The 20,110-nt window shown below is 48.9% G+C and overlaps 1 protein-coding gene across 1 annotated transcript; it reads left to right on the top strand.

Moving 5' to 3' along the window:
* Window positions 1-5,654: 5,654 nt before the first annotated feature.
* On the top strand, window positions 5,655-19,101 carry LOC145548626 (high mobility group protein B2-like). Its single transcript, XM_081599390.1, has 5 exons — window positions 5,655-5,793; window positions 8,474-8,632; window positions 16,041-16,192; window positions 16,296-16,470; window positions 16,575-19,101. The coding sequence occupies exons 2-5, from the start codon at window positions 8,483-8,485 to the stop codon at window positions 16,698-16,700; spliced, it is 603 nt and encodes a 200-aa protein (XP_081455516.1). The 5' UTR covers window positions 5,655-5,793; window positions 8,474-8,482; the 3' UTR covers window positions 16,701-19,101.
* The last annotated feature ends 1,009 nt before the right edge of the window (window positions 19,102-20,110 follow it).

Below are 20,110 nucleotides of genomic sequence, written 5' to 3'. Positions count from 1 at the left end.
ACCGAGAAATCGATCAGAAGCGCCGTGAATATGGTCAGATCCGCAGGATCCACTTCTCTGGCTGCTATGCGCGCTCCGGACACAGGGGGGCAGAATTTCTCACAAGACCGGCTGCAGAGGGAGGTTGTTGTGTCGTGCGGCTTCCATCTGGTCCCCGCCTGCTGACCTGCTCCCTCACGGTTTAGGCTGTTAAGCTACCTGCCATTTGCTTTTGATTTCTTTTATCTGTATCCACGGTTAATATGTTTTCTGTTTCAGGCGGCTGATTGTGTTTGGAGCTGCGGCGCTTTGGACGCTCTGCTGTCTTGTCTTCCTGTTTCTTTGGGCCGCTCTCCACTGAACCTGTTGCTGATTGGGCCGGCTGTGTGGGCGGGGCGTTACTCCTCTGGCATCACAGTAGGGCACTTGGAGTGACGACAACGACTTGTTCCATTGTTTGAAGTATTTTCTTTTACCGTTTTGTTGAAGTATTTTTCTTTTGTTTGACTCATTTCTTTGTATTGCATGGTTTGTTTTATTTATTTTTGGAATAATTGAACTCGTCTCCCCTTTTTTCCTTGTGTACCTTTTGTTCCAGAGACTGAGTAGTAGTCCTGAAGCCTCATTTTTAAAGAAGAAATGTTTTAAAGCAGGGGTCCCCAAACTACGGCCCGCGGGCCGGATCCGGCCCGCCTCCACATTTGGTCCGGCCCCCTGAACAATACCAGAGAGAATTCAGATTTTTATTTTTTTTCATGTACCGTATTTTTCCGGTTTATGTGGATTTTTCTTCGACCACCAGGGGGCTCTGTAGCAGGAAGTGTGTCCTGTAAACTGGGTGTTTCGTTTTGCATGGCGCATTGCTGCCATCTGTTGGACTTTTAGGGAACTGCTGGACCTTTATGTTATGTAATCAGTGCGGTTGGTTGTTAGCGGTAGAGCAAATGAACAGTGTTTGTTATAAACGCCGCATTCAGGTCGAGTTCTTCGAAGCCTGTAAGTAGCAGCTTATACTTCAAAATGAGCCTTTATGTTAACATATGATAAAATAAGTAACTTGTTTATTGAATCAGTTTTGGAAATACCAGCGGGCGATTTGATTATGTGATACGTCATTGCTAACTAGCAGGCTGCTAATATTTCTCAGGTTGTTATGTAGCATTCAGAGGTAGCTGCTGTACTTCTAATGCATCTGAATGTAACACACTTCTGTTTGCTGCTCTGAGTTCATCCTGAGTAGTTTGTGTTTTGACAGTTTCACTCAATTCTACATGGAAATAAAGGAAGAACTAATTAACACCGACACTAAACCATTTATTGCTCATTTATGCAGGTGATCAGTTTCATACACACCATTTCAGTGGTGGAGAGATTAAAAAGTTAAAACAAATTTAGATATGATGACTATTTGTTTTAAACTATTAATTTCATAAAATTAGTATTAATTCTCATTTCAACCAAACCACAAATTAACTTTTATTAATATTACTGAATATTCTTATTACCAAAAGAATCTGATTTAAATATTTTATTACAACAAGAAGGAGGAGGAGGAAATGTATAATGAGTCAAGATTCAATTCGAGTCTTTGCTGGTTCGGCCCTCCAACATATTTCAGATTTTTCATGCGGCTCCCTGAAAAAATTAATTGCCCCACCTGGAGTAGGGCGACGTGGCGTGGTGGGGCGGTGTGGCATGGTGGACGTCCCTTGTTTTAATTTCTGAAAGGTGGCGACCCTAGGAAACGAACTCCTAAACAATTAACTGTATTTAACATACAACAGCAACACTGGAAATCTAACACGTTTGATTTTGCTGTGCAACAATCATGCCACGTTCAAAGTCACTTAAATCACCTTTCTTCCCTGTTCTGATGTCTGAACTGCAGCAGATCATCTTGGCCATGTCCACATGATCCATCAGGCCCATTAATGAGCAGGTGGACAGGCGTACCTAATAAAGTGGCCAGGGAGTGTACATCCAGTTTATATATTAAATTGGTTTTTCTTATTACCACTGATGTAATCATAGACATGAACACGTAGACGCCTCATGGAGCGGGTCAAAGGTCATGGAGCGGGTCAAAGGTCATGGAGCGGGTCGGCCCGTTGCTGTGATACGTAACAGCGTCGGCCATGTTGAATGTGGCATCTCTGCCAGTAACCAATACAGGTAAATGGACCGAACTTTATAAAGTGCCGTTCTACAAAGTATTTAAGTTAATTCATTTTCTCACACATTAATATATTTGGCAATCAGAGAAATGACTAAAGACAGTTTCTAACTTTTGATGTGATTATTTAATAGTTTTGGGGCATTTCTGAATAAAGAGCTCAATGTTTTATTTGATTCTGATCATTTTTATATTCAAATTGATGAACAGACACTTTTACAGTGTTTTATTTAATTACATAATTTAATGTACATTTAACATTTCAAGACAAGAAACAAATCATTTTCCTGTATTTTTTATACGTTATTGAGAAATGACTTTAGATTTATAAATCAGTCATTATAAAACATTAAACTACATATTTTTCTTACTTTTTTCCAGAGAATAAATATTTATTACAGTTTAACTCTGCTATTGACAGCAAAGAGTGAAAATAATTCTAACAGAGTAAATTATGTTTTATTACATAAGCTATTACACTAATACCTGAGAGATATTTACAACAGAAAGTGAAAGAATAAAACATTTATTCATTATACTGGGAACACTGGTCACAGTCTGCTGGTCACACTGGGAGAACTCAATGACTTCTGAGACGTCCTGGTTCACAGGCTAAAGCCAAGAATTAAAGAGAAATTATCCAAAAGTGTAATAGAAAATACATAAATGTTTCCTTCACATTCATAAAAAACCATTTTCAGCATGTTGGGCTCTGACTCGTAGCATCTTTATAGCTAAACACCGACATGGAGAAGCTGAGCTGGAAACAGACTGAAGACCAGCAGCTCCAGCTCTGATCCTGACTGACCTTTACTCACTAAATCCTCTGGTTTTTAATTCACTTCTCCTCTAACAGCCGTTTCTCATCAGCTCTCATTAGAAAACAGGATGAAACGTTAGCTGCTATGCTAACAGTCAGCGGTTATATTAGCTGCTACGCTAACAACCAGCGGTTATATTAGCTGCTACGCTAACAACCAGCGGTTATATTAGCTGCTACGCTAACAACCAGCGGTTATATTAGCTGCTACGCTAACAACCAGCGGTTATATTAGCTGCTACGCTAACAACCAGCGGTTATATTAGCTGCTACGCTAACAACCAGCGGTTATATTAGCTGCTACGCTAACAACCAGCGGTTATATTAGCTGCTACGCTAACAACCAGCGGTTATATTAGCTGCTACGCTAACAACCAGCGGTTATATTAGCTGCTACGCTAACAACCAGCGGTAGTTGCTATGCTAACAATCAGCGGTTATATTAGCTGCTATGCTAACAATCAGCGGTTATATTACCTGCTACGCTAACAACCAGCGGTTATATTAGCTGCTACGCTAACAACCTTTTCATTAAAGAAACGCAGAAAATGATCAGATGTCAGGAGAAGCTTCCAAACAGGCATCCTGTGGAATATGAAGCACAGAGTCAATGGTATAAATAAAACACGTGGGTTATGGCTGTTGGAGGAAATGATGTTAGCCAAATATTCCCTTTTAGCCTCTTTAAGCTGCTCTGGTAGAGACGCCAACAGTCTTAGAATCTGAAACGTGACCTGCAGTTTATCCTTTTTCCACCTGCGTTCAACACGGCGACATTCCTGCCTTACAGCACGAGTTCTGTCACTAAACCAAGGCTCAGGTTTAATCCTTGGCTGCCTGGTTTTTAGTCCAGGATGGTTTGACAGGAAGAACAGAACCAGGACCAGAACTGTTCTGTATCAGAGTGGAGGAGGTCAGATGATCCACAGAGCTGAAGGAAAGCAGCAGAGAACTGAGTGGCAGTGGAAGGGTTAATACTCCGACACAGTTTTAACTGCAGCAGGTGGCAAAGTGACGCTGAATAAAACAGGCAGGTGATCCGAGAACACAGAGTCACAGGTTTCCAGGTTAGTCACAGGCAGACCGCAGGAAATGACCAGGTCCAGTGTGTGTCTGTGCTCATGTGTAGGACCGGATACGGCCGGTACCAGGTTAAAGAGTCCAGAAGGCTTAAAAAGTCCTTTACCAGAGGCTTATCAGGACAACACATATTGAAGTCTCCAACAATAAGAACATGTTCATAGTTAAAATCCCAGATAAAAAGTCAGAGAAGTCGCTTATAAAATCCTTATTATATTTGGGGGGCCGGTAGACGACAGCACAGAAAACTGGGTTTACGTGTCTCATTTCAAATAAACTCAAAGCTGGGGAAAGACGTCTGTAGAAAACACAGTTTACATGTGTAGTCCTGTTTTAAACCGTCGCTGTGCCTCCCCCTCTCCCTGAAGTCCGTGGTGAATTAAAATAAGAACAGTCCGCTGGTAAAAGCTCAGATAGAGAACTGGACTCACCAACACTCAGCCACGTCTCAGTCACACACAGAAAATCCAGGTTTTGGTGACTAAAAAAGTCCCGAAGAATAAAAGTTTTATTCGCAAGCGACCTGGCGTTTACCAGGCCAATCCTGACAGGAGCTGGATCCTGGGCTTGGACAGGTCAGGAAACCCGGCACAGCGATCTGAGGGTTTGGAGACACCGAGGGCAAATGTTGATCCGTGAAGGGCGGCGGTGTGGAGGGGCTTCAACCCGACCACTGGCACCAAGCAGACATCAACGGGATCCAAGAAACGCCGAGGCACCCGAGAGCCGAGAAACGATCCATGCGATGATCAGGTAAAAGGAGGACAGTGGTCAGGTAAAACTTCAGCTTCACCAGCCGCGTCGACGACGACGTCTCCTCCGTGACAGCAGCGCAGGAACCCGGAACAGGTGACTTCGAATCTCCGACAGAAGCGGGGGCAAGGATTGTTGGCCAGAAACATCAAATAAATCCATATCCTGGACCACAGGTTGGAGGTCTAGTAGTGTGTTGGGATCATAAACCAGCAGAGACTCAGCTCCGTAGATGACGCAGGTCAGAAACAGTAGAAACATCAGCAAACGAGAGAAAGACACACGCAGCCACACACACCGGCGCCATCTTCAATAATGGTACCATAATAATTACAGTAATATTTTAATAAATAAATCTATTTAATAATGTGGATATTTAAGTGACCCTATGGTTGTAAGTAGCAGGAGTTAACTTTAAGGACTAACCCACCCATAACATGGTTGTTTCCTGTTTGTTCTCGTCAGAATAAACCAACCATTACAAAGAAAACCTGTCATGGCCTAATTATTAAATAAAACCAGCACAACGCAGAAATAAAAACCACATATGACCATCAGTTCCTATTAAGTCCCATAAACTGGACACTTCTCGCTGGTTTCCCTCCAGTTCTCCATCTTTTTAACATGGAGGGAAGCCCCGCCCAGCTGGAATGAACGTTCCCCGTCCTGATGTTAACAGCGGTTAGTGGGCGGGGTCTGACACTGAGTAGCCGTCCTCTTCACCAATCAGCGGCGAGGACTTACAAACTCTCCTCCAATAGAGAGCCACTCCTCCCAGAGGGATGGCCTTAGGTCCCGCCCCCTACATGAAAATAACGAATGGGGGTGTTTCTTGTGGGCGTGGTTTAGTCTCAGTTCGACCCAGTTTGAAAGTGAACCAACCGCTCCAGTCGCAGCTTCAGCCCCAAACAACAACAGCCCGAACCGAGACCCAGACAACCCAGAGATCCGGTCCTAGTCCCCTTGTTCTGGGCCTCCTACCGTACCCGTGAGTACCCGTGTCCGTCCTGCCTCAGCCGAACCGGTTAAGGTTATATTCTGCCTGGAGATGGGCTCTGATTCTGAGCCTTTTTGCGGCTGAGAAATGCCGCAAATGGCATTTCTCAGCCTTTTTGCGGATAAAAGGCTGAGAAATGCTTTTAAAATGGCTGCTGCTTCGGTCAGACCGGGGCGACTGTCCCAGGCCTCCAACCTGAGCTCCGTGATGTTTCCACGCAGGAAACTGTTCACAGTGTGGGGTTGTAAACACGAAACGCCCATTTTTCTCACTATAAATGCCAGGGAGTAGCCGTATCCCCTCCATACGACACTGACCTCTCCGGGAAGTAGACGAAGCCCTCCGTTCAAATGCGCAGCAGCTGCAGAGACTTTGTGTTTTCGTTGCAAAGCGTGTTAAGCTAAATAAAAACGCTTCTTGTATGAAATTTAAATTAAATATATTTCCCCCGGGTCTGCGGTGCTCATTTATACCGATTAAAGAGCGTTTCTGTCCGGTTATCCGGCCCGCGGAGGGGGATGGGACCGCTCCGCAGAGGGCGGGAAATGGTGGCCCATTGTTCTTCATGTTAGCTCGGCCAGGCTAGCCGCTGCGGCCCGGGAGGAGGCTGAGGGATGGAGCGGGGCTCACCCGGTTCCGGGACCAGAACCATGTCCAGGAGGAGAACCGGGAATCTGCACAAGGATAACCGGAGAGTTAGGGGGCCGGCTCCACCGCGGAGAAATGGGTCCTGTGGCCGGGTTCTTTGTTCCCGGAGAGCCGCAGAGAGAGCGGAGGGAGGCCGCTGGACAGAACCGAGCCTCGGTGGAGCAGAACCGGATGGATCCGGGGCTGATATCCGGAGAGGAAAACACCGTTTAATGTCCAAGCATCAGTTTACGTGAAGCATTTATTAATTAAATTATTAGATTATCACTGAAGGCAGTTCTGATCAGGTATTAATTATGATCAAATATCAGTTAAATATTTACCTTTTAAACAGAAATAACTGGAAACAGCAGATTAAAGGAACATGTCATTTTAATCTGCTCAGGTTGGATTAAATGGTTAAATTAGGGTTTTTAGTGAAATAATCAGATTTTAATCCAGACAGAACCAGGATCCAATCAGAGGTTAAACAGGAAGTCAGGACGTGTTTCAGTGTGACACAGTTATTAAATCTTTTCCTTTTGGCCTTTTCCCTTTCATGGTCGCCACAGCGAGTCATCCATCTCCATGTAACCCTGCATCCTTCTCTCACTCCGACTACCTTCATGTCTCGTCCATCCATCCATAAATCTCCTCTTTGGTTTCCTCTGGTCTCTTTCCTGGCAGGTCCATCCTCAGAGGTCCATCCTCCATCCTCCTAACCCTCCTCATCCTCCTACCGATGTCTCTCCTCTGTACGTGTCCAAACCATCTCAGTCTGGCTCCTCAGACTTTATCTCCTACACATCTGAGCTGTTCCTCTGATGTTTTCATTTCTGATCTTATCCATCCTTGTCACTCCCAAACAGAACCTCAACATCTTCATCTCTGCTGCCTCCTCCTCTTCATCATCGCCTCTGTCTCTAAACCACACAGCGTTGCTGGTCTCAGCACTGTCTTGTCCACCTGTCCCTTCATTCTTGCTGATATTCTTTTATCACGCGTTTCTCCACCTGCTCCACCCTGCTTGGACGTGTTTCTTCACTTCTTTTCCAAACTCACCGTTATTCTGGACTGTTGACCCTAAGTACTTAATTTCTTTCTCTTTCTTTATTTCTGTTCCCTGTAACCTCATGTCTCCACTCGGGTCTCTCTGTATTCTGTCTTGCTACGGCTCACCTTCATTCCTCTCCTTCCCAGGTGAGCCTCCATCTCTCCAGATTTTCCTCCACCTGTTCTCTGCTCACCTCAGATCACAATGTCATCTGCAAACATCACAGTCCATGGAGATTCCTGTTTCCTGTCCATCACCACAGCAAACAGGAAGGCTCAGAGTGGATCCTTGGTGAAATCTTACTTCCACCTTGACCTCCTCTGTCCCTCCTGCAGCACACCTCACCACAGTCTGACAGCCATTCCTGTCCTTCACCGCTAACATGTTTCTGTTACTCCAGACTTCCTCATGCAGAACCTCAGCTCCTCTTCTCCAGATCTACAAAAACCAGATGCAGCTCCTCTGACGTTCTCCATCAACATCTGCAATGATTGAATCTGTAGAACATGAACCGTCCTGCTGCTCACAGATGACCTTCTGACCTCCGTCTGGTTCAGCAGCTCTTTCCCATAACTTCATTAATGACTCGTCAGCTTTATTCCTCCGTAGAGTTTTGGACCTCTAACCTGTTCTGGGTCAAATTGGCCCCATTCCTCTGATTCTCTAGGGTCTCATTAACTGTGTGAACTGTAACAGTTTTTAATAAATAAAGTCTAATTTATTAATAATAATCGTCTTCTAATGAGTTGATCTGGTGTTGATCTGTCCTGCAGCGTTTACTGTCACCAGGTTTGACCTGCAGGAGAAAATGATGGCAGGTTTATATTAATATGATCATTTATTAATAAATCGTTCAGAGGTTGCAGATGTCTCCATGTTGGACTCGTCTCCATGTTGGACTCGTCTCTCTGGAGCGTTGAGTGTCTCCATCAGGTCTACTGATTCTCCTGGAGCTGCTCTCCTCATCCTCTTCCTCCTCCTCTTCCTCAGGCCGCCATCATGATGCGTAAAGATGTCAACAAGCCGAAGGGGAAGACGTCGGCCTACGCCTTCTTCGTCCAGACGTGTCGAGAGGAACACCGCAAGAAAAACCCGGAGCAGTCGGTCAACTTCGCCGAGTTCTCCAAGAAATGCTCCGAGAGGTGGAAGGTCAGAGACGCGGGGGACGGAGAGGGGGACGGGAGGAGAGGGACGGACGGGGACGGGAGGAGAGGGACGGACGGGGGGATAGGACGGAGGGACGGACAGGGGGATGGGAGGAGAGGGATGGTAGGAGAGGGACAGGGGGACGGGAGGAGAGGGACGGACGGGGACGGGAGGAGAGGGACGGACGGGGACGGGAGGAGAGGGACGGACGGGGACGGGAGGAGAGGGACGGACGGGGACGGGAGGAGAGGGACGGACGGGGGGATAGGACGGAGGGACGGACGGGGATGGGAGGAGAGGGATGGTAGGAGAGGGACGGACGGGGACGGGAGGAGAGGGACGGACGGGGGGATAGGACGGAGGGACGGACAGGGGGATGGGAGGAGAGGGATGGTAGGAGAGGGACAGGGGGACGGGACGGACACATGCTCTCTCTAGATCAGGGCATCAGACTCCAGTCCTCTGCTGTCCTGCAGGTCTAGATGAGCCTCAGGTAAAAACCCTGGAATGAAACGGCTTCCTGTCCTCCTGGTGTGGATCGTTTCTCCAGAGCCTTGATGACCTGATTGTCCTGTTCAGGTGCAGCAGAGACACATCTAGGGGACAGTAGAGGACATGAGTTTGACGCCTGTGGTCTACAGAAACCTGACGCAGCCTCTCGGACGTTCTCTGGACGTCCAGAGAACGTCCCCTTTGTCTCCTGTCTGGGGACAGATAGCAGGACGGAGGGACAGACTGGGATCCAGACAGTGTGAGAGGGACAGTCTGCAGACTGGTGGACAGAGACGGAGGTCGTCCTCCTGTTTTCTGTCCAATGTGAAGACGGTCTAGTTAAAACCTTTATAAACTGTCAGTTCAGATGCGTTCAGGTTCAGTAGGAAGAATCAGTTCCAGGTTATTGAGTCTTGTTGAGGTGACTCACTCTGGGAAAGGTCAAAGGTCACAGAATCAGTCACATGGTCCAACATTATGGGATGATGAAGTCACTGAGTTATAAATAATCTGGAATCAGAAATGATGTTTGCTGTTGTCATGGAGATGATCTGAGATCAGTAAAATGGATCCAGGTGTTTTATCCTCCCTGCTGGGACCAGGTGGTGGCAGCATCATTCCTCTGGTCGTCCAGCCAGTAAACCTCTCAGCTGGGACAGGAGGGTCAGCTGGCTGAGGCCTCGCAGCCCGACAGGCGCCGCCCTTTTATTCAGACCATCATTGTGACGTGTGGAGGAAGAGTGGGGGATTTCCATGCTTGTCCTGAACGCAGCACAGGAGCCTAATGACGTCAGCAGCTGGTTCAGTAAACAAAGTACAGCTGGTAGAAAACGCTCAAAGTCTCAGCTCCACTTTTCTAAGTGATGCCAGTTATGCTCATTCAGGGAACCTGATGAGCCTGATGGAGCATCCATCACTGGAGCATCCATCACTGGAGCATCCATCACTGGAGCATCACTGGAGCATCCATCACTGGAGCATCCATCACTGGAGCATCCATCACTGGAGCATCCATCACTGGAGCATCCATCACTGGAGCATCCATCACTGGAGCATCCATCACTGGAGCATCCATCACTGGAGCATCCATCAGTGGAGCATCCATCACTGGAGCATCCATCACTGGAGCATCCATCACTGGAGCATCCATCACTGGAGCATCCATCACTGGAGCATCCATCACTGGAGCATCCATCACTGGAGCATCCATCACTGGAGCATCCATCAGTGGAGCATCCATCACTGGAGCATCCATCACTGGAGCATCCATCACTGGAGCATCCATCACTGGAGCATCCATCACTGGAGCATCCATCACTGGAGCATCCATCACTGGAGCATCCATCACTGGAGCATCCATCAGTGGAGCATCCATCACTGGAGCATCCATCACTGGAGCATCCATCACTGGAGCATCCATCACTGGAGCATCCATCACTGGAGCATCCATCACTGGAGCATCCATCAGTGGAGCATCCATCACTGGAGCATCCATCACTGGAGCATCCATCAGTGGAGCATCCATCAGTGGAGCATCCATCACTGGAGCATCCATCACTGGAGCATCCATCACTGGAGCATCCATCACTGGAGCATCCATCACTGGAGCATCCATCAGTGGAGCATCCATCACTGGAGCATCCATCACTGGAGCATCCATCACTGGAGCATCCATCACTGGAACATCCATCACTGGAGCATCCATCACTGGAGCATCCATCACTGGAGCATCCATCACTGGAGCATCCATCAGTGGAGCATCCATCACTGGAGCATCCATCACTGGAGCATCCATCACTGGAGCATCCATCACTGGAGCATCCATCACTGGAGCATCCATCACTGGAGCATCCATCACTGGAGCATCCATCACTGGAGCATCCATCACTGGAGCATCACTGGAGCATCCATCACTGGAGCATCCATCACTGGAGCATCCATCACTGGAGCATCCATCACTGGAGCATCCATCACTGGAGCATCCATCACTGGAGCATCCATCAGCGGAACATCGTGTATTTCTATTAAAAGATGTTAAGTTGACAGGAAATATTAAAATATCACAGGGTAATTACATGTTGTAGGAAAACATGGCCAGTGAAACGAGATCTAAGCTAGTCATAAAACCAACCAATCAAAAAGACAAAATGAATATCAATTATTAGCATTTCTGTTTAATCCACATTAAGTCAGCAGCTCCATGGGGCTTCAGGGCCATAAATGCTGATATTTTAAATGTAACATTTAGTTATTGAGATGATCAATGCTGATAAATGTGATTTAATGGTTTCAGCTGCACAGTGGTGCAGTTGGTAGAGCTGTTGCCTTGCAGCAAGAAGGTTCGGGGTTCGATTCCCGGTCCCAGTCTTTCTGCATGGTGGGTTTTCTCCAGGTACTCCGGCTTCTTCCCGCAGTCCTAAAACATGACAGGTTAATTGGTTTCTCTAAATTCTCCGTAGGTGTGAGTGTGTGGTTGTGTCTGTCTCTGTGTTGCTCTGCAACAGACTGGCGACCTGTCCAGGGTCACCTGTCCAGGTGACCCCGCCTCTCAGCCAGAACGTTGGCTGGAGAAGAACCAGCACCTCCAGCCCCCAGTAGGGTGTAAGAAAATGGATGGATGGGTTTCAGCCTAAATGAAAAGACTTTAAATTGTTTAACATTTAAATGTAAGATTTTAAGGACCTGGCAAGTTTACTTTGTAAAAGTTCAAAGGACAAAATTAATTTTGTTTTGTTACCATGGCAACAATTTGATGCTGTGAGTTTAATCTTTGAGCTGTTTATTTACTAAATACAAATGGATTATAACTGATAGTTTTTATGTTGGCCAGTTAATCTCCCCCTCCTCTCCCAGATTAAATCCAACCAGAAGCTGTTGGAGCTGCTGATGTTTTTAGCAGCATGTTGGCCCCTCAGGCAGATTCTGCCCCAGGCCCCATCAGCCTTGGACCGGCCCTGCAGGATGAGTTAAACCTGCTGCACTGAGCAGAGATGAGCAACAAACGGGAGATTTAATTTGAAAGGATCCAGGACTAGTTGAGCATGTTGGCCTAAATATGTTACAATTTTCCTCTTACTTAGAAAATTGCTGTTTTTGATAGACCACAACTCATTATTACTTAAAAAAATAAACGTTTTTTGTTATATTTTTCACCCATGGAGGTCGCCATTTTTTTCACCGCTGGGTTGATGACGCATAATGATCCATTCGGTACCGGGAGTCTACAGGAAGGCTCACTTTACCCAGTAGTTGTTCATCATATTGGTTTGACTGGAGGCATTTTAGGTAACGCCACACGGTGTCACTATCGGCTACGATAGAAAATAAAAATTAAGACAGAATCTGGATAATTTCCCACATGAAAGAAAGAGCGCAGTGCGAGAGCCGGAGGAACACAACGAAGCACCTAATCTGGACCCTGGACATGTCTCCAGAACACTGACCCATTTAAGAAGGCTCCAACCGGTGCTCCTTACCTTAACGAGCTAAAAATAAATGCCGTGCTGCCGCTGAGACTGGCAGAGCTGGACGCTCTTTGAGATGCTAACAGGAGCTATACGGCCTGACGTCACCGATCCGACACCGCGCCGAACTCCAAGCTGCCGGTGCCGAACCAGACAGCTACAGACGCTGGGAGAAACGCCAAAGACGAGCAGCGCTAATGGAGCTATTACTGCTGGAAATGCTAACGGAGCTATAGCTACTGGAAATGCTAACGGAGCTATTGCTAGTGGAAATGCTAACGGAGCTATTGCTAGTGGAAATGCTAACGGAGCTATTGCTAATCGAAATGCTAACGAGCTATTACTGCTGGAAATGCTAACGGAGCTATTGCTAGTGGAAATGCTAACGGAGCTATTGCTAGTGGAAATGCTAATGGAGCTATTGCTAGTGGAAATGCTAACGGAGCTATTGCTAGTGGAAATGCTAACGGAGCTAGTGGAAATGCTAATGGAGCTATTGCTAGTGGAAATGCTAACGGAGCTATTGCTAGTGGAAATGCTAACGGAGCTATTGCTAGTGGAAATGCTAACGGAGCTATTGCTAGTGGAAATGCTAACGGAGCTATTGCTACTGGAAATGCTAATGGAGCTATTGCTACTGGAAATGCTAACGGAGCTATTGCTAGTGGAAATGCTAATGGAGCTATTGCTAGTGGAAATGCTAACGGAGCTATTGCTAGTGGAAATGCTAACGGAGCTATTGCTAGTGGAAATGCTAACGGAGCTATTGCTAGTGGAAATGCTAACGGAGCTATTGCTACTGGAAATGCTAACGGAGCTATTGCTACTGGAAATGCTAACGGAGCTATTGCTACTGGAAATGCTAACGGAGCTATTGCTACTGGAAATGCTAACGGAGCTATTGCTACTGGAAATGCTAATGGAGCTATTGCTAGTGGAAATGCTAACGGAGCTATTGCTAGTGGAAATGCTAACGGAGCTATTGCTAGTGGAAATGCTAACGGAGCTATTGCTAGTGGAAATGCTAACGGAGCTATTGCTAGTGGAAATGCTAACGGAGCTATTGCTAGTGGAAATGCTAACGGAGCTATTGCTAGTGGAAATGCTAATGGAGCTATTGCTAGTGGAAATGCTAACGGAGCTATTGCTAGTGGAAATGCTAACAGAGCTAGATCACTGGTACTGTAAAACCATTATGACGCTGAACGAAGTTCAGACCCTGTTACCTGACTGGACCCAGAGCTACAGAACCACTTACCGGGTCACACAGTGACCAGAGGTCCATGTCATTCATTGTTTCATTATGAACCTGTAGGCTCCTACGGCCAACTCTTCCTCTTCACCTCTGGTCATTTCTATGTTCCGATCGTTTTCAATGCCTCCGGTTCAAATGAAAAAGGCTAAATGACGTCACTCATTACTGTTTTGGCTGGAGAACCCAGCCAGTTGGACCTTTATGCGTCATTTACCCAGAATGCTTTGCAGCGTGAAAAACGGAGACATTCTTGTGAAAATATTTTAAAATGTATAAAAACCAAATAACCTACAGTATTGTTACGGTATTTTTTTTACATCTGAGATAAATGTCTCCCAAATAAGGTCTATTTCTGTAACTAGTCAGTTCCTTTAATGCTGCTAAAGTGGCTTTAGTAGCTCTAACGAGTTTTTAATAAGAGACAAACTGTGTTGGTTGGTCTACTATAAACCAGCATGATGCCAGCGCTAAAGCTCCTCCCCAGGCTGAACCTGCTTGATGAGCTAACGTTCCCACCAACCAGGAGACGGACAGAGACAGACGCTGGACAGAGACAGACGCTGGGCAGAGACAGACGCTGGACGGAGACAGACGCTGGACAGAGACAGACGCTGGACAGAGACAGACGCTGGACAGAGACAGACGCTGGACAGAGACAGACGCTGGGCAGAGACAGACGCTGGACAGAGACAGACGCTGGGCAGAGACAGACGCTGGGCAGAGACAGACGCTGGACAGAGACAGACGCTGGGCAGACAGACGCTGGGCAGAGACAGACGCTGGGCAGAGACAGACGCTGGACAGAGACAGACGCTGGGCAGAGACAGACGCTGGACAGAGACAGACGCTGGGCAGACAGACGCTGGGCAGAGACAGACGCTGGGCAGAGACAGACGCTGGACAGAGACAGACGCTGGGCAGAGACAGACGCTGGGCAGAGACAGACGCTGGACAGAGACAGACGCTGGACAGAGACAGACGCTGGGCAGAGACAGACGCTGGGCAGAGACAGACGCTGGGCAGAGACAGACGCTGGACAGAGACAGACGCTGGGCAGACAGACGCTGGGCAGAGACAGACGCTGGGCAGAGACAGACGCTGGGCAGAGACAGACGCTGGGCAGAGACAGACGCTGGGCAGAGACAGACGCTGGACAGAGACAGACGCTGGGCAGAGACAGACGCTGGGCAGAGACAGACGCTGGGCAGAGACAGACGCTGGGCAGAGACAGACGCTGGACAGAGACAGACGCTGGGCAGAGACAGACGCTGGACAGAGACAGACGCTGGGCAGAGACAGACGCTGGACAGAGACAGACGCTGGCGGAGACAGACGCTGGGCGGAGACAGACGCTGGGCAGACAGACGCTGGGCAGAGACAGACGCTGGGCAGAGACAGACGCTGGACAGAGACAGACGCTGGGCGGAGACAGACGCTGGGCGGAGACAGACGCTGGGCGGAGACAGACGCTGGACAGAGACAGACGCTGGGCAGAGACAGACGCTGGGCAGAGACAGACGCTGGGCAGAGACAGACGCTGGACAGAGACAGACGCTGGGCAGAGACAGACGCTGGACAGAGACAGACGCTGGGCAGCGAGTTCAGATGGAAACGACCCCCATCATTCTTTGTTCACATATGAATCATCCTGAACGCTCCTCTGTAAGCGACTACAAGTTATTCCTGTGGTTCACAGAGAGCTATGCAACCAGAGCTAACCAGAGTGAATCACTGACATTTATCCTTCCACCAAATTTTCCTTCAGCAGTGGAGTCCTGAGCAGTCAGTCAGCTGACCACTGATTCCTCTGAGCTCTTCTCTGATTGGCTGATTCATGGAGAATCTCTGGGTCCTTCAGAGCAGCTGGAGCCTCCAACATGGCGGACACCAGGAGGACTCTGCTTCTTCTTCTGTGGTGGATCTTAGATAATCTGGGATTAAAGCAGCTGATGGAGACCTGACCTCAGACAGGAAGGATCTAGAGACAGACAGCTTCCTGTTGGTGTCCCCAGGTCCTTTGTGTCCTCCAGTTGGACCCATCTTGTCCTCCAGTTGGTCTCATGTTGGTCCCATCTTGTCCTCTAGTTGGTCTCATCTTGTCCTCCAGTTGGTCTCATCTTGTCCTCTAGTTGGTCCCATCGTGTCCTCTAGTTGGTCCCATCTTGTCCTCTAGTTGGTCTCATCTTGTCCTCTTGTCCAGGCGCTGTCCCCCGGAGAGAAGAAGCGTTTTGAGGACATGGCGAAGGCAGACAAGGTCCGCTACAACCGGGAGATGAGGGACTATGTCCCGCCCAAAGGCTTCGGCAAGAGAGGCCGCAAGAGGAAAGACCCCAACGCCCCCAAGAGGCCGCCGTGAGTATCTGCAGGGAGACTGGTTCTGGTTGGTCCAGTAGCAGAGGACCAGAACTCCTGTTGGTTCTGGTCCTGGTTCCCTCTAACCCCTCTGCCCCTCCAGGTCGGCGTTCTTCGTGTTCTGCAGCGAGTACCGGCCCAGCGTGAAGCAGCAGTACCCGGGTCTGTCCATCGGCGACTGCGCCAAGAAGCTGGGCGAGATGTGGAGCAAACTGAGCCAGTCTGAGAAGCAGCCGTACGAGGAGAAGGCCCAGAAGCTGAGGGAGAAGTACGACCGGGTGAGGACCGGAACCAGGGGAACCATGGGGGGAACCCTGACCTCTGACCCAACCCTGACCTCTGACCCCAACCCTGACCTCTGACCCTAACCCTCTGCCTGCAGGACATGGTGGCGTACCGCGGCGGGGGAACCTTCGCCAGGAACCCGGACTCTTCAGCTCAGGGCGGCGAGGAAGAGGAGGATGAGGAGGGGGAGGAAGATGATGAAGACGAGGAAGACGACGAGTAGAGAGACTGAGGAGAACGGGGTGTGTTTCAGAGACCGGACCGGTACTGGACGGGTCAGAGACCGGTCCAGTCAGGACCGGTTCTGATGGAGGACAGTCTGGAGCGGATCAGGTCCAGAACCTCTGTTCTGTTCCTGACCCGATGGTCTGACTGGTTCTGGTTCTGTGCCTGCTGGGTTTATCCCTCAGGTGTTGATGATCCAGAATCAGAACTGTTCTAGTTCTGGTTCTCTGACCCGTCTCAGAGCCGGTTTTGATCCTGATGTCCAGCAGTTCCATTGCTCGTCCAGCAAGCGGCGCCTTTCATCATCAGAACCGGGTCAGATCCGGTCCAGGAAGCATCACCTCCAGATACCACCAGAACCGCTGGTACCTGGAGGTCCGGTCCGAATGACTCCTGTGGGTCCGGTATGGGTGTTACCATGGTAACTGACAGTCCCAGCTAGACCAGTCAGTGGCCTCAGAAAGCCCAGTATGTTTCTGCTTCACCAGAACCGGGCCGCTGTAACCCAGGAACCAGAACCAAACGGTTGATCAACAGGGTTTGGTACCGACTTAGAAACGGTTAGAACCTCTGGTTCCGACCCGGTTCCATGAAAGACATCTGGTTCAGGTTATAACCGGGTCAGAATGGTCCAGAATCTCTAACTGCTGCTGCAGCCATCAGAACCAGTACCGGGTCAGGATAAGCGGATCTTTCCTGACCCGTTGACCAGCTGACCCAGTTACCGTGGTAACCATGGGTTACCAGCGGCTCCTCCCAGTTTCCCTCTGTAACTCGGAGGTCAGACCAGCGTGACCTCTGACCTCCAGCACAACCAGAGTCCTGTCTCGGGTCAGAACCAGGGCCTGGTTAGAGACATGGATCAGTAGTAGAGGTTCTGTAGCTCCATAGCACTTCATCCAGGCCAGAGGGTCCAGAGCTTCACTCAGTCACTGATGGAGGAGCAGCTACAGGAGCTACTGTATGATAGAGCTGCTAGAGGAGCTACCAGATAGTAGCTACCAGATGGGAGCTACCAGATAGTAGCTACCAGATGGGAGCTACCAGATGAGAGCTACCAGATGGGAGCTACCAGATAGTAGCTACCAGATGGGAGCTACCAGATGAGAGCTACCAGATAGTAGCTACCAGATGGGAGCTACCAGATGGGAGCTACCAGATAGTAGCTACCAGATGGGAGCTACCAGATGGGAGCTACCAGATAGTAGCTACCAGATGGGAGCTACCAGATAGTAGCTACCAGATAGTAGCTACCAGATGGGAGCTACCAGATAGTAGCTACCAGATGGGAGCTACCAGATAGTAGCTACCAGATGGGAGCTACCAGATAGTAGCTACCAGATAGTAGCTACCAGATGGGAGCTACCAGATGGGAGCTACCAGATAGTAGCTACCAGATGGGAGCTACCAGATAGTAGCTACCAGATAGTAGCTACCAGATAGTAGCTACCAGATGGGAGCTACCAGATGGGAGCTACCAGATGAGAGCTACCAGATGGGAACTACCAGATGGGAGCTACCAGATAGTAGCTACCAGATGGGAGCTACCAGATGGGAGCTACCAGATAGTAGCTACCAGATGGGAGCTACCAGATAGTAGCTACCAGATGGGAGCTACCAGATAGTAGCTACCAGATGAGAGCTACCAGATGGGAGCTACCAGATGGGAGCTACCAGATAGTAGCTACCAGATAGTAGCTACCAGATGAGAGCTACCAGATAGTAGCTACCAGATGGGAGCTACCTAATAGTAGCTACCAGATGAGAGCTACCAGATGGGAGCTACCAGATGGGAGCTACCAGATAGTAGCTACCAGATGGGAGCTACCAGATGGGAGCTACCAGATGGGAGCTACCAGATGGGAGCTACCAGATAGATAATACATTAGCTACTGTGTTATAGCTCTATACCGAGCTATACTGTACTATCTAGTATCAGCTGTAGCTGCCAGCCATTCACTGGCGCCCCCTGACCTCCTGTTTTGCCCCCTGACCTCCTGTTTTGCCCCCTGACCTCCAGACAGGGAGGGTGCAGTGTTTGGCCCAAGGACACAACTACAGGCAATGTGGGAATTGAACCAAACCCCCTTTTGCCCCCCAATCGGGGGGCAAAAGATGAACTCTGACCTCCATCCCTGAGTTCTGACCCGACTCCAGCCGACCCGCTGAAACCTGCTGGGTTTAAACCTTCTGACTCTGAAACACACACCGGGTCCTCAGAGTGTTACCGAGTGTGTGAGAACAGTGTGTGTGTGTGAGAACAGTGTGTGTGTGTGTTAAACTGTCCAACAGTAGCCCCCCCTCACTGTTACCATGGTTACTCCCCCCCCCATGTGTTTTTTCTGTTCCTCGTTCTGTCAGTAGAAACTGCAGCTTTTATAATAAAACTACCAACTGCTGCTGTGTCTGACTCACTTCCTGGTCACATGACCTCACCGACCAATCAGGTTGCTCCATGGGAAACTGCTGCTACCAGAACCTTTTGGACCGCACAGAACTTTAGGCCCAGTGGTTCTGGTCCAGAGAAGTAGCTCCAGAACATCAGAGGTTCTGATTCATGGTTTCTCTTCCTTTACGGATCAGAACCAGAACTTGGTTCCATCAACCCATGTCTGCTCAGTCTCTGGTTCTGGAGCGTAATGGACCTCTTGTATGGATCAGAACCTTAGAGAAGCCGAGGTCCAACCCTCAGATGGAGAACCAGAACCAGGCCAACTTGGACCAGCTCTAGGAGGACCAGAAGGGGTCAGAACCGTCTCAGGTTCTGGAGTGACAGTACTGAAGGGTCCAGACCCATCCAGAGTTACTGAAGAGGACGGGTTCTAGGAACTGGACCAGGACCAGGTGGTTCTAGGTAGTAATGGGTGATACCCGCTGACCTTTGACCCCCGGGTCCTGCTGGTCCAGACCAGTACTGTTCTGGTGTTTCCAGCACCACTTGTTGGGCCTGCGGCTCTGGACAGCAAGTTGGGTTCTGATTGGATCTCTAGAAGCTTCTGATGACCGGGTTGGAGAGGTTCTGTTCATCAGAACCTTCGGATCCGGTTCTGCTGTCCCCTCCAGGATGGATCTCCACCTTCACCTGACGGTTCTGCAGAACCTCCTGGTTCTGCTAAAACTCTCCATCAGCATTTCCCTGGTCGGTTCTGACCCAGAAGTCCAGAACCTTGAGGCCCGGTCCAAACGGCCCAATCATGACCCAGTTTGTCTCTGAGGTCTGGAGGGTGGAGCAGATCAGAGATCCGATTCAGAATCAGCTCTGAGGCTCCGCCTCTTCATGAAAACAACTTCCTGTTTCCTTTAATGTCTTTATTCAACAAACAGGAACATTTTCAGGAGAATTCAACCAATCACAGAGGTTACAGCATATGACATCATACAGCGGGACCGTCTGATTGGCCGGTCCGT

This window comes from Poecilia reticulata, chromosome 18 (assembly GCF_904066995.2).
Source record: "Poecilia reticulata chromosome 18, P_reticulata-male-v2, whole genome shotgun sequence".
NCBI lineage: Eukaryota > Metazoa > Chordata > Actinopteri > Cyprinodontiformes > Poeciliidae > Poecilia > Poecilia reticulata.
This window is presented reverse-complemented; position numbering and strand designations above follow the sequence as displayed.

Bases quoted from the DNA above. Each gene is read 5' to 3' on its own strand.
- LOC145548626 (XM_081599390.1), top strand. From the start codon at position 8,483: ATGATGCGTAAAGATGTCAACAAGCCGAAGGGGAAGACGTCGGCCTAC. The intron at 16,193-16,295 runs GTGAGTATCTGC...CTGCCCCTCCAG, and splicing joins AACGCCCCCAAGAGGCCGCC to GTCGGCGTTCTTCGTGTTCT. The intron at 16,471-16,574 runs GTGAGGACCGGA...CTCTGCCTGCAG, and splicing joins TGAGGGAGAAGTACGACCGG to GACATGGTGGCGTACCGCGG.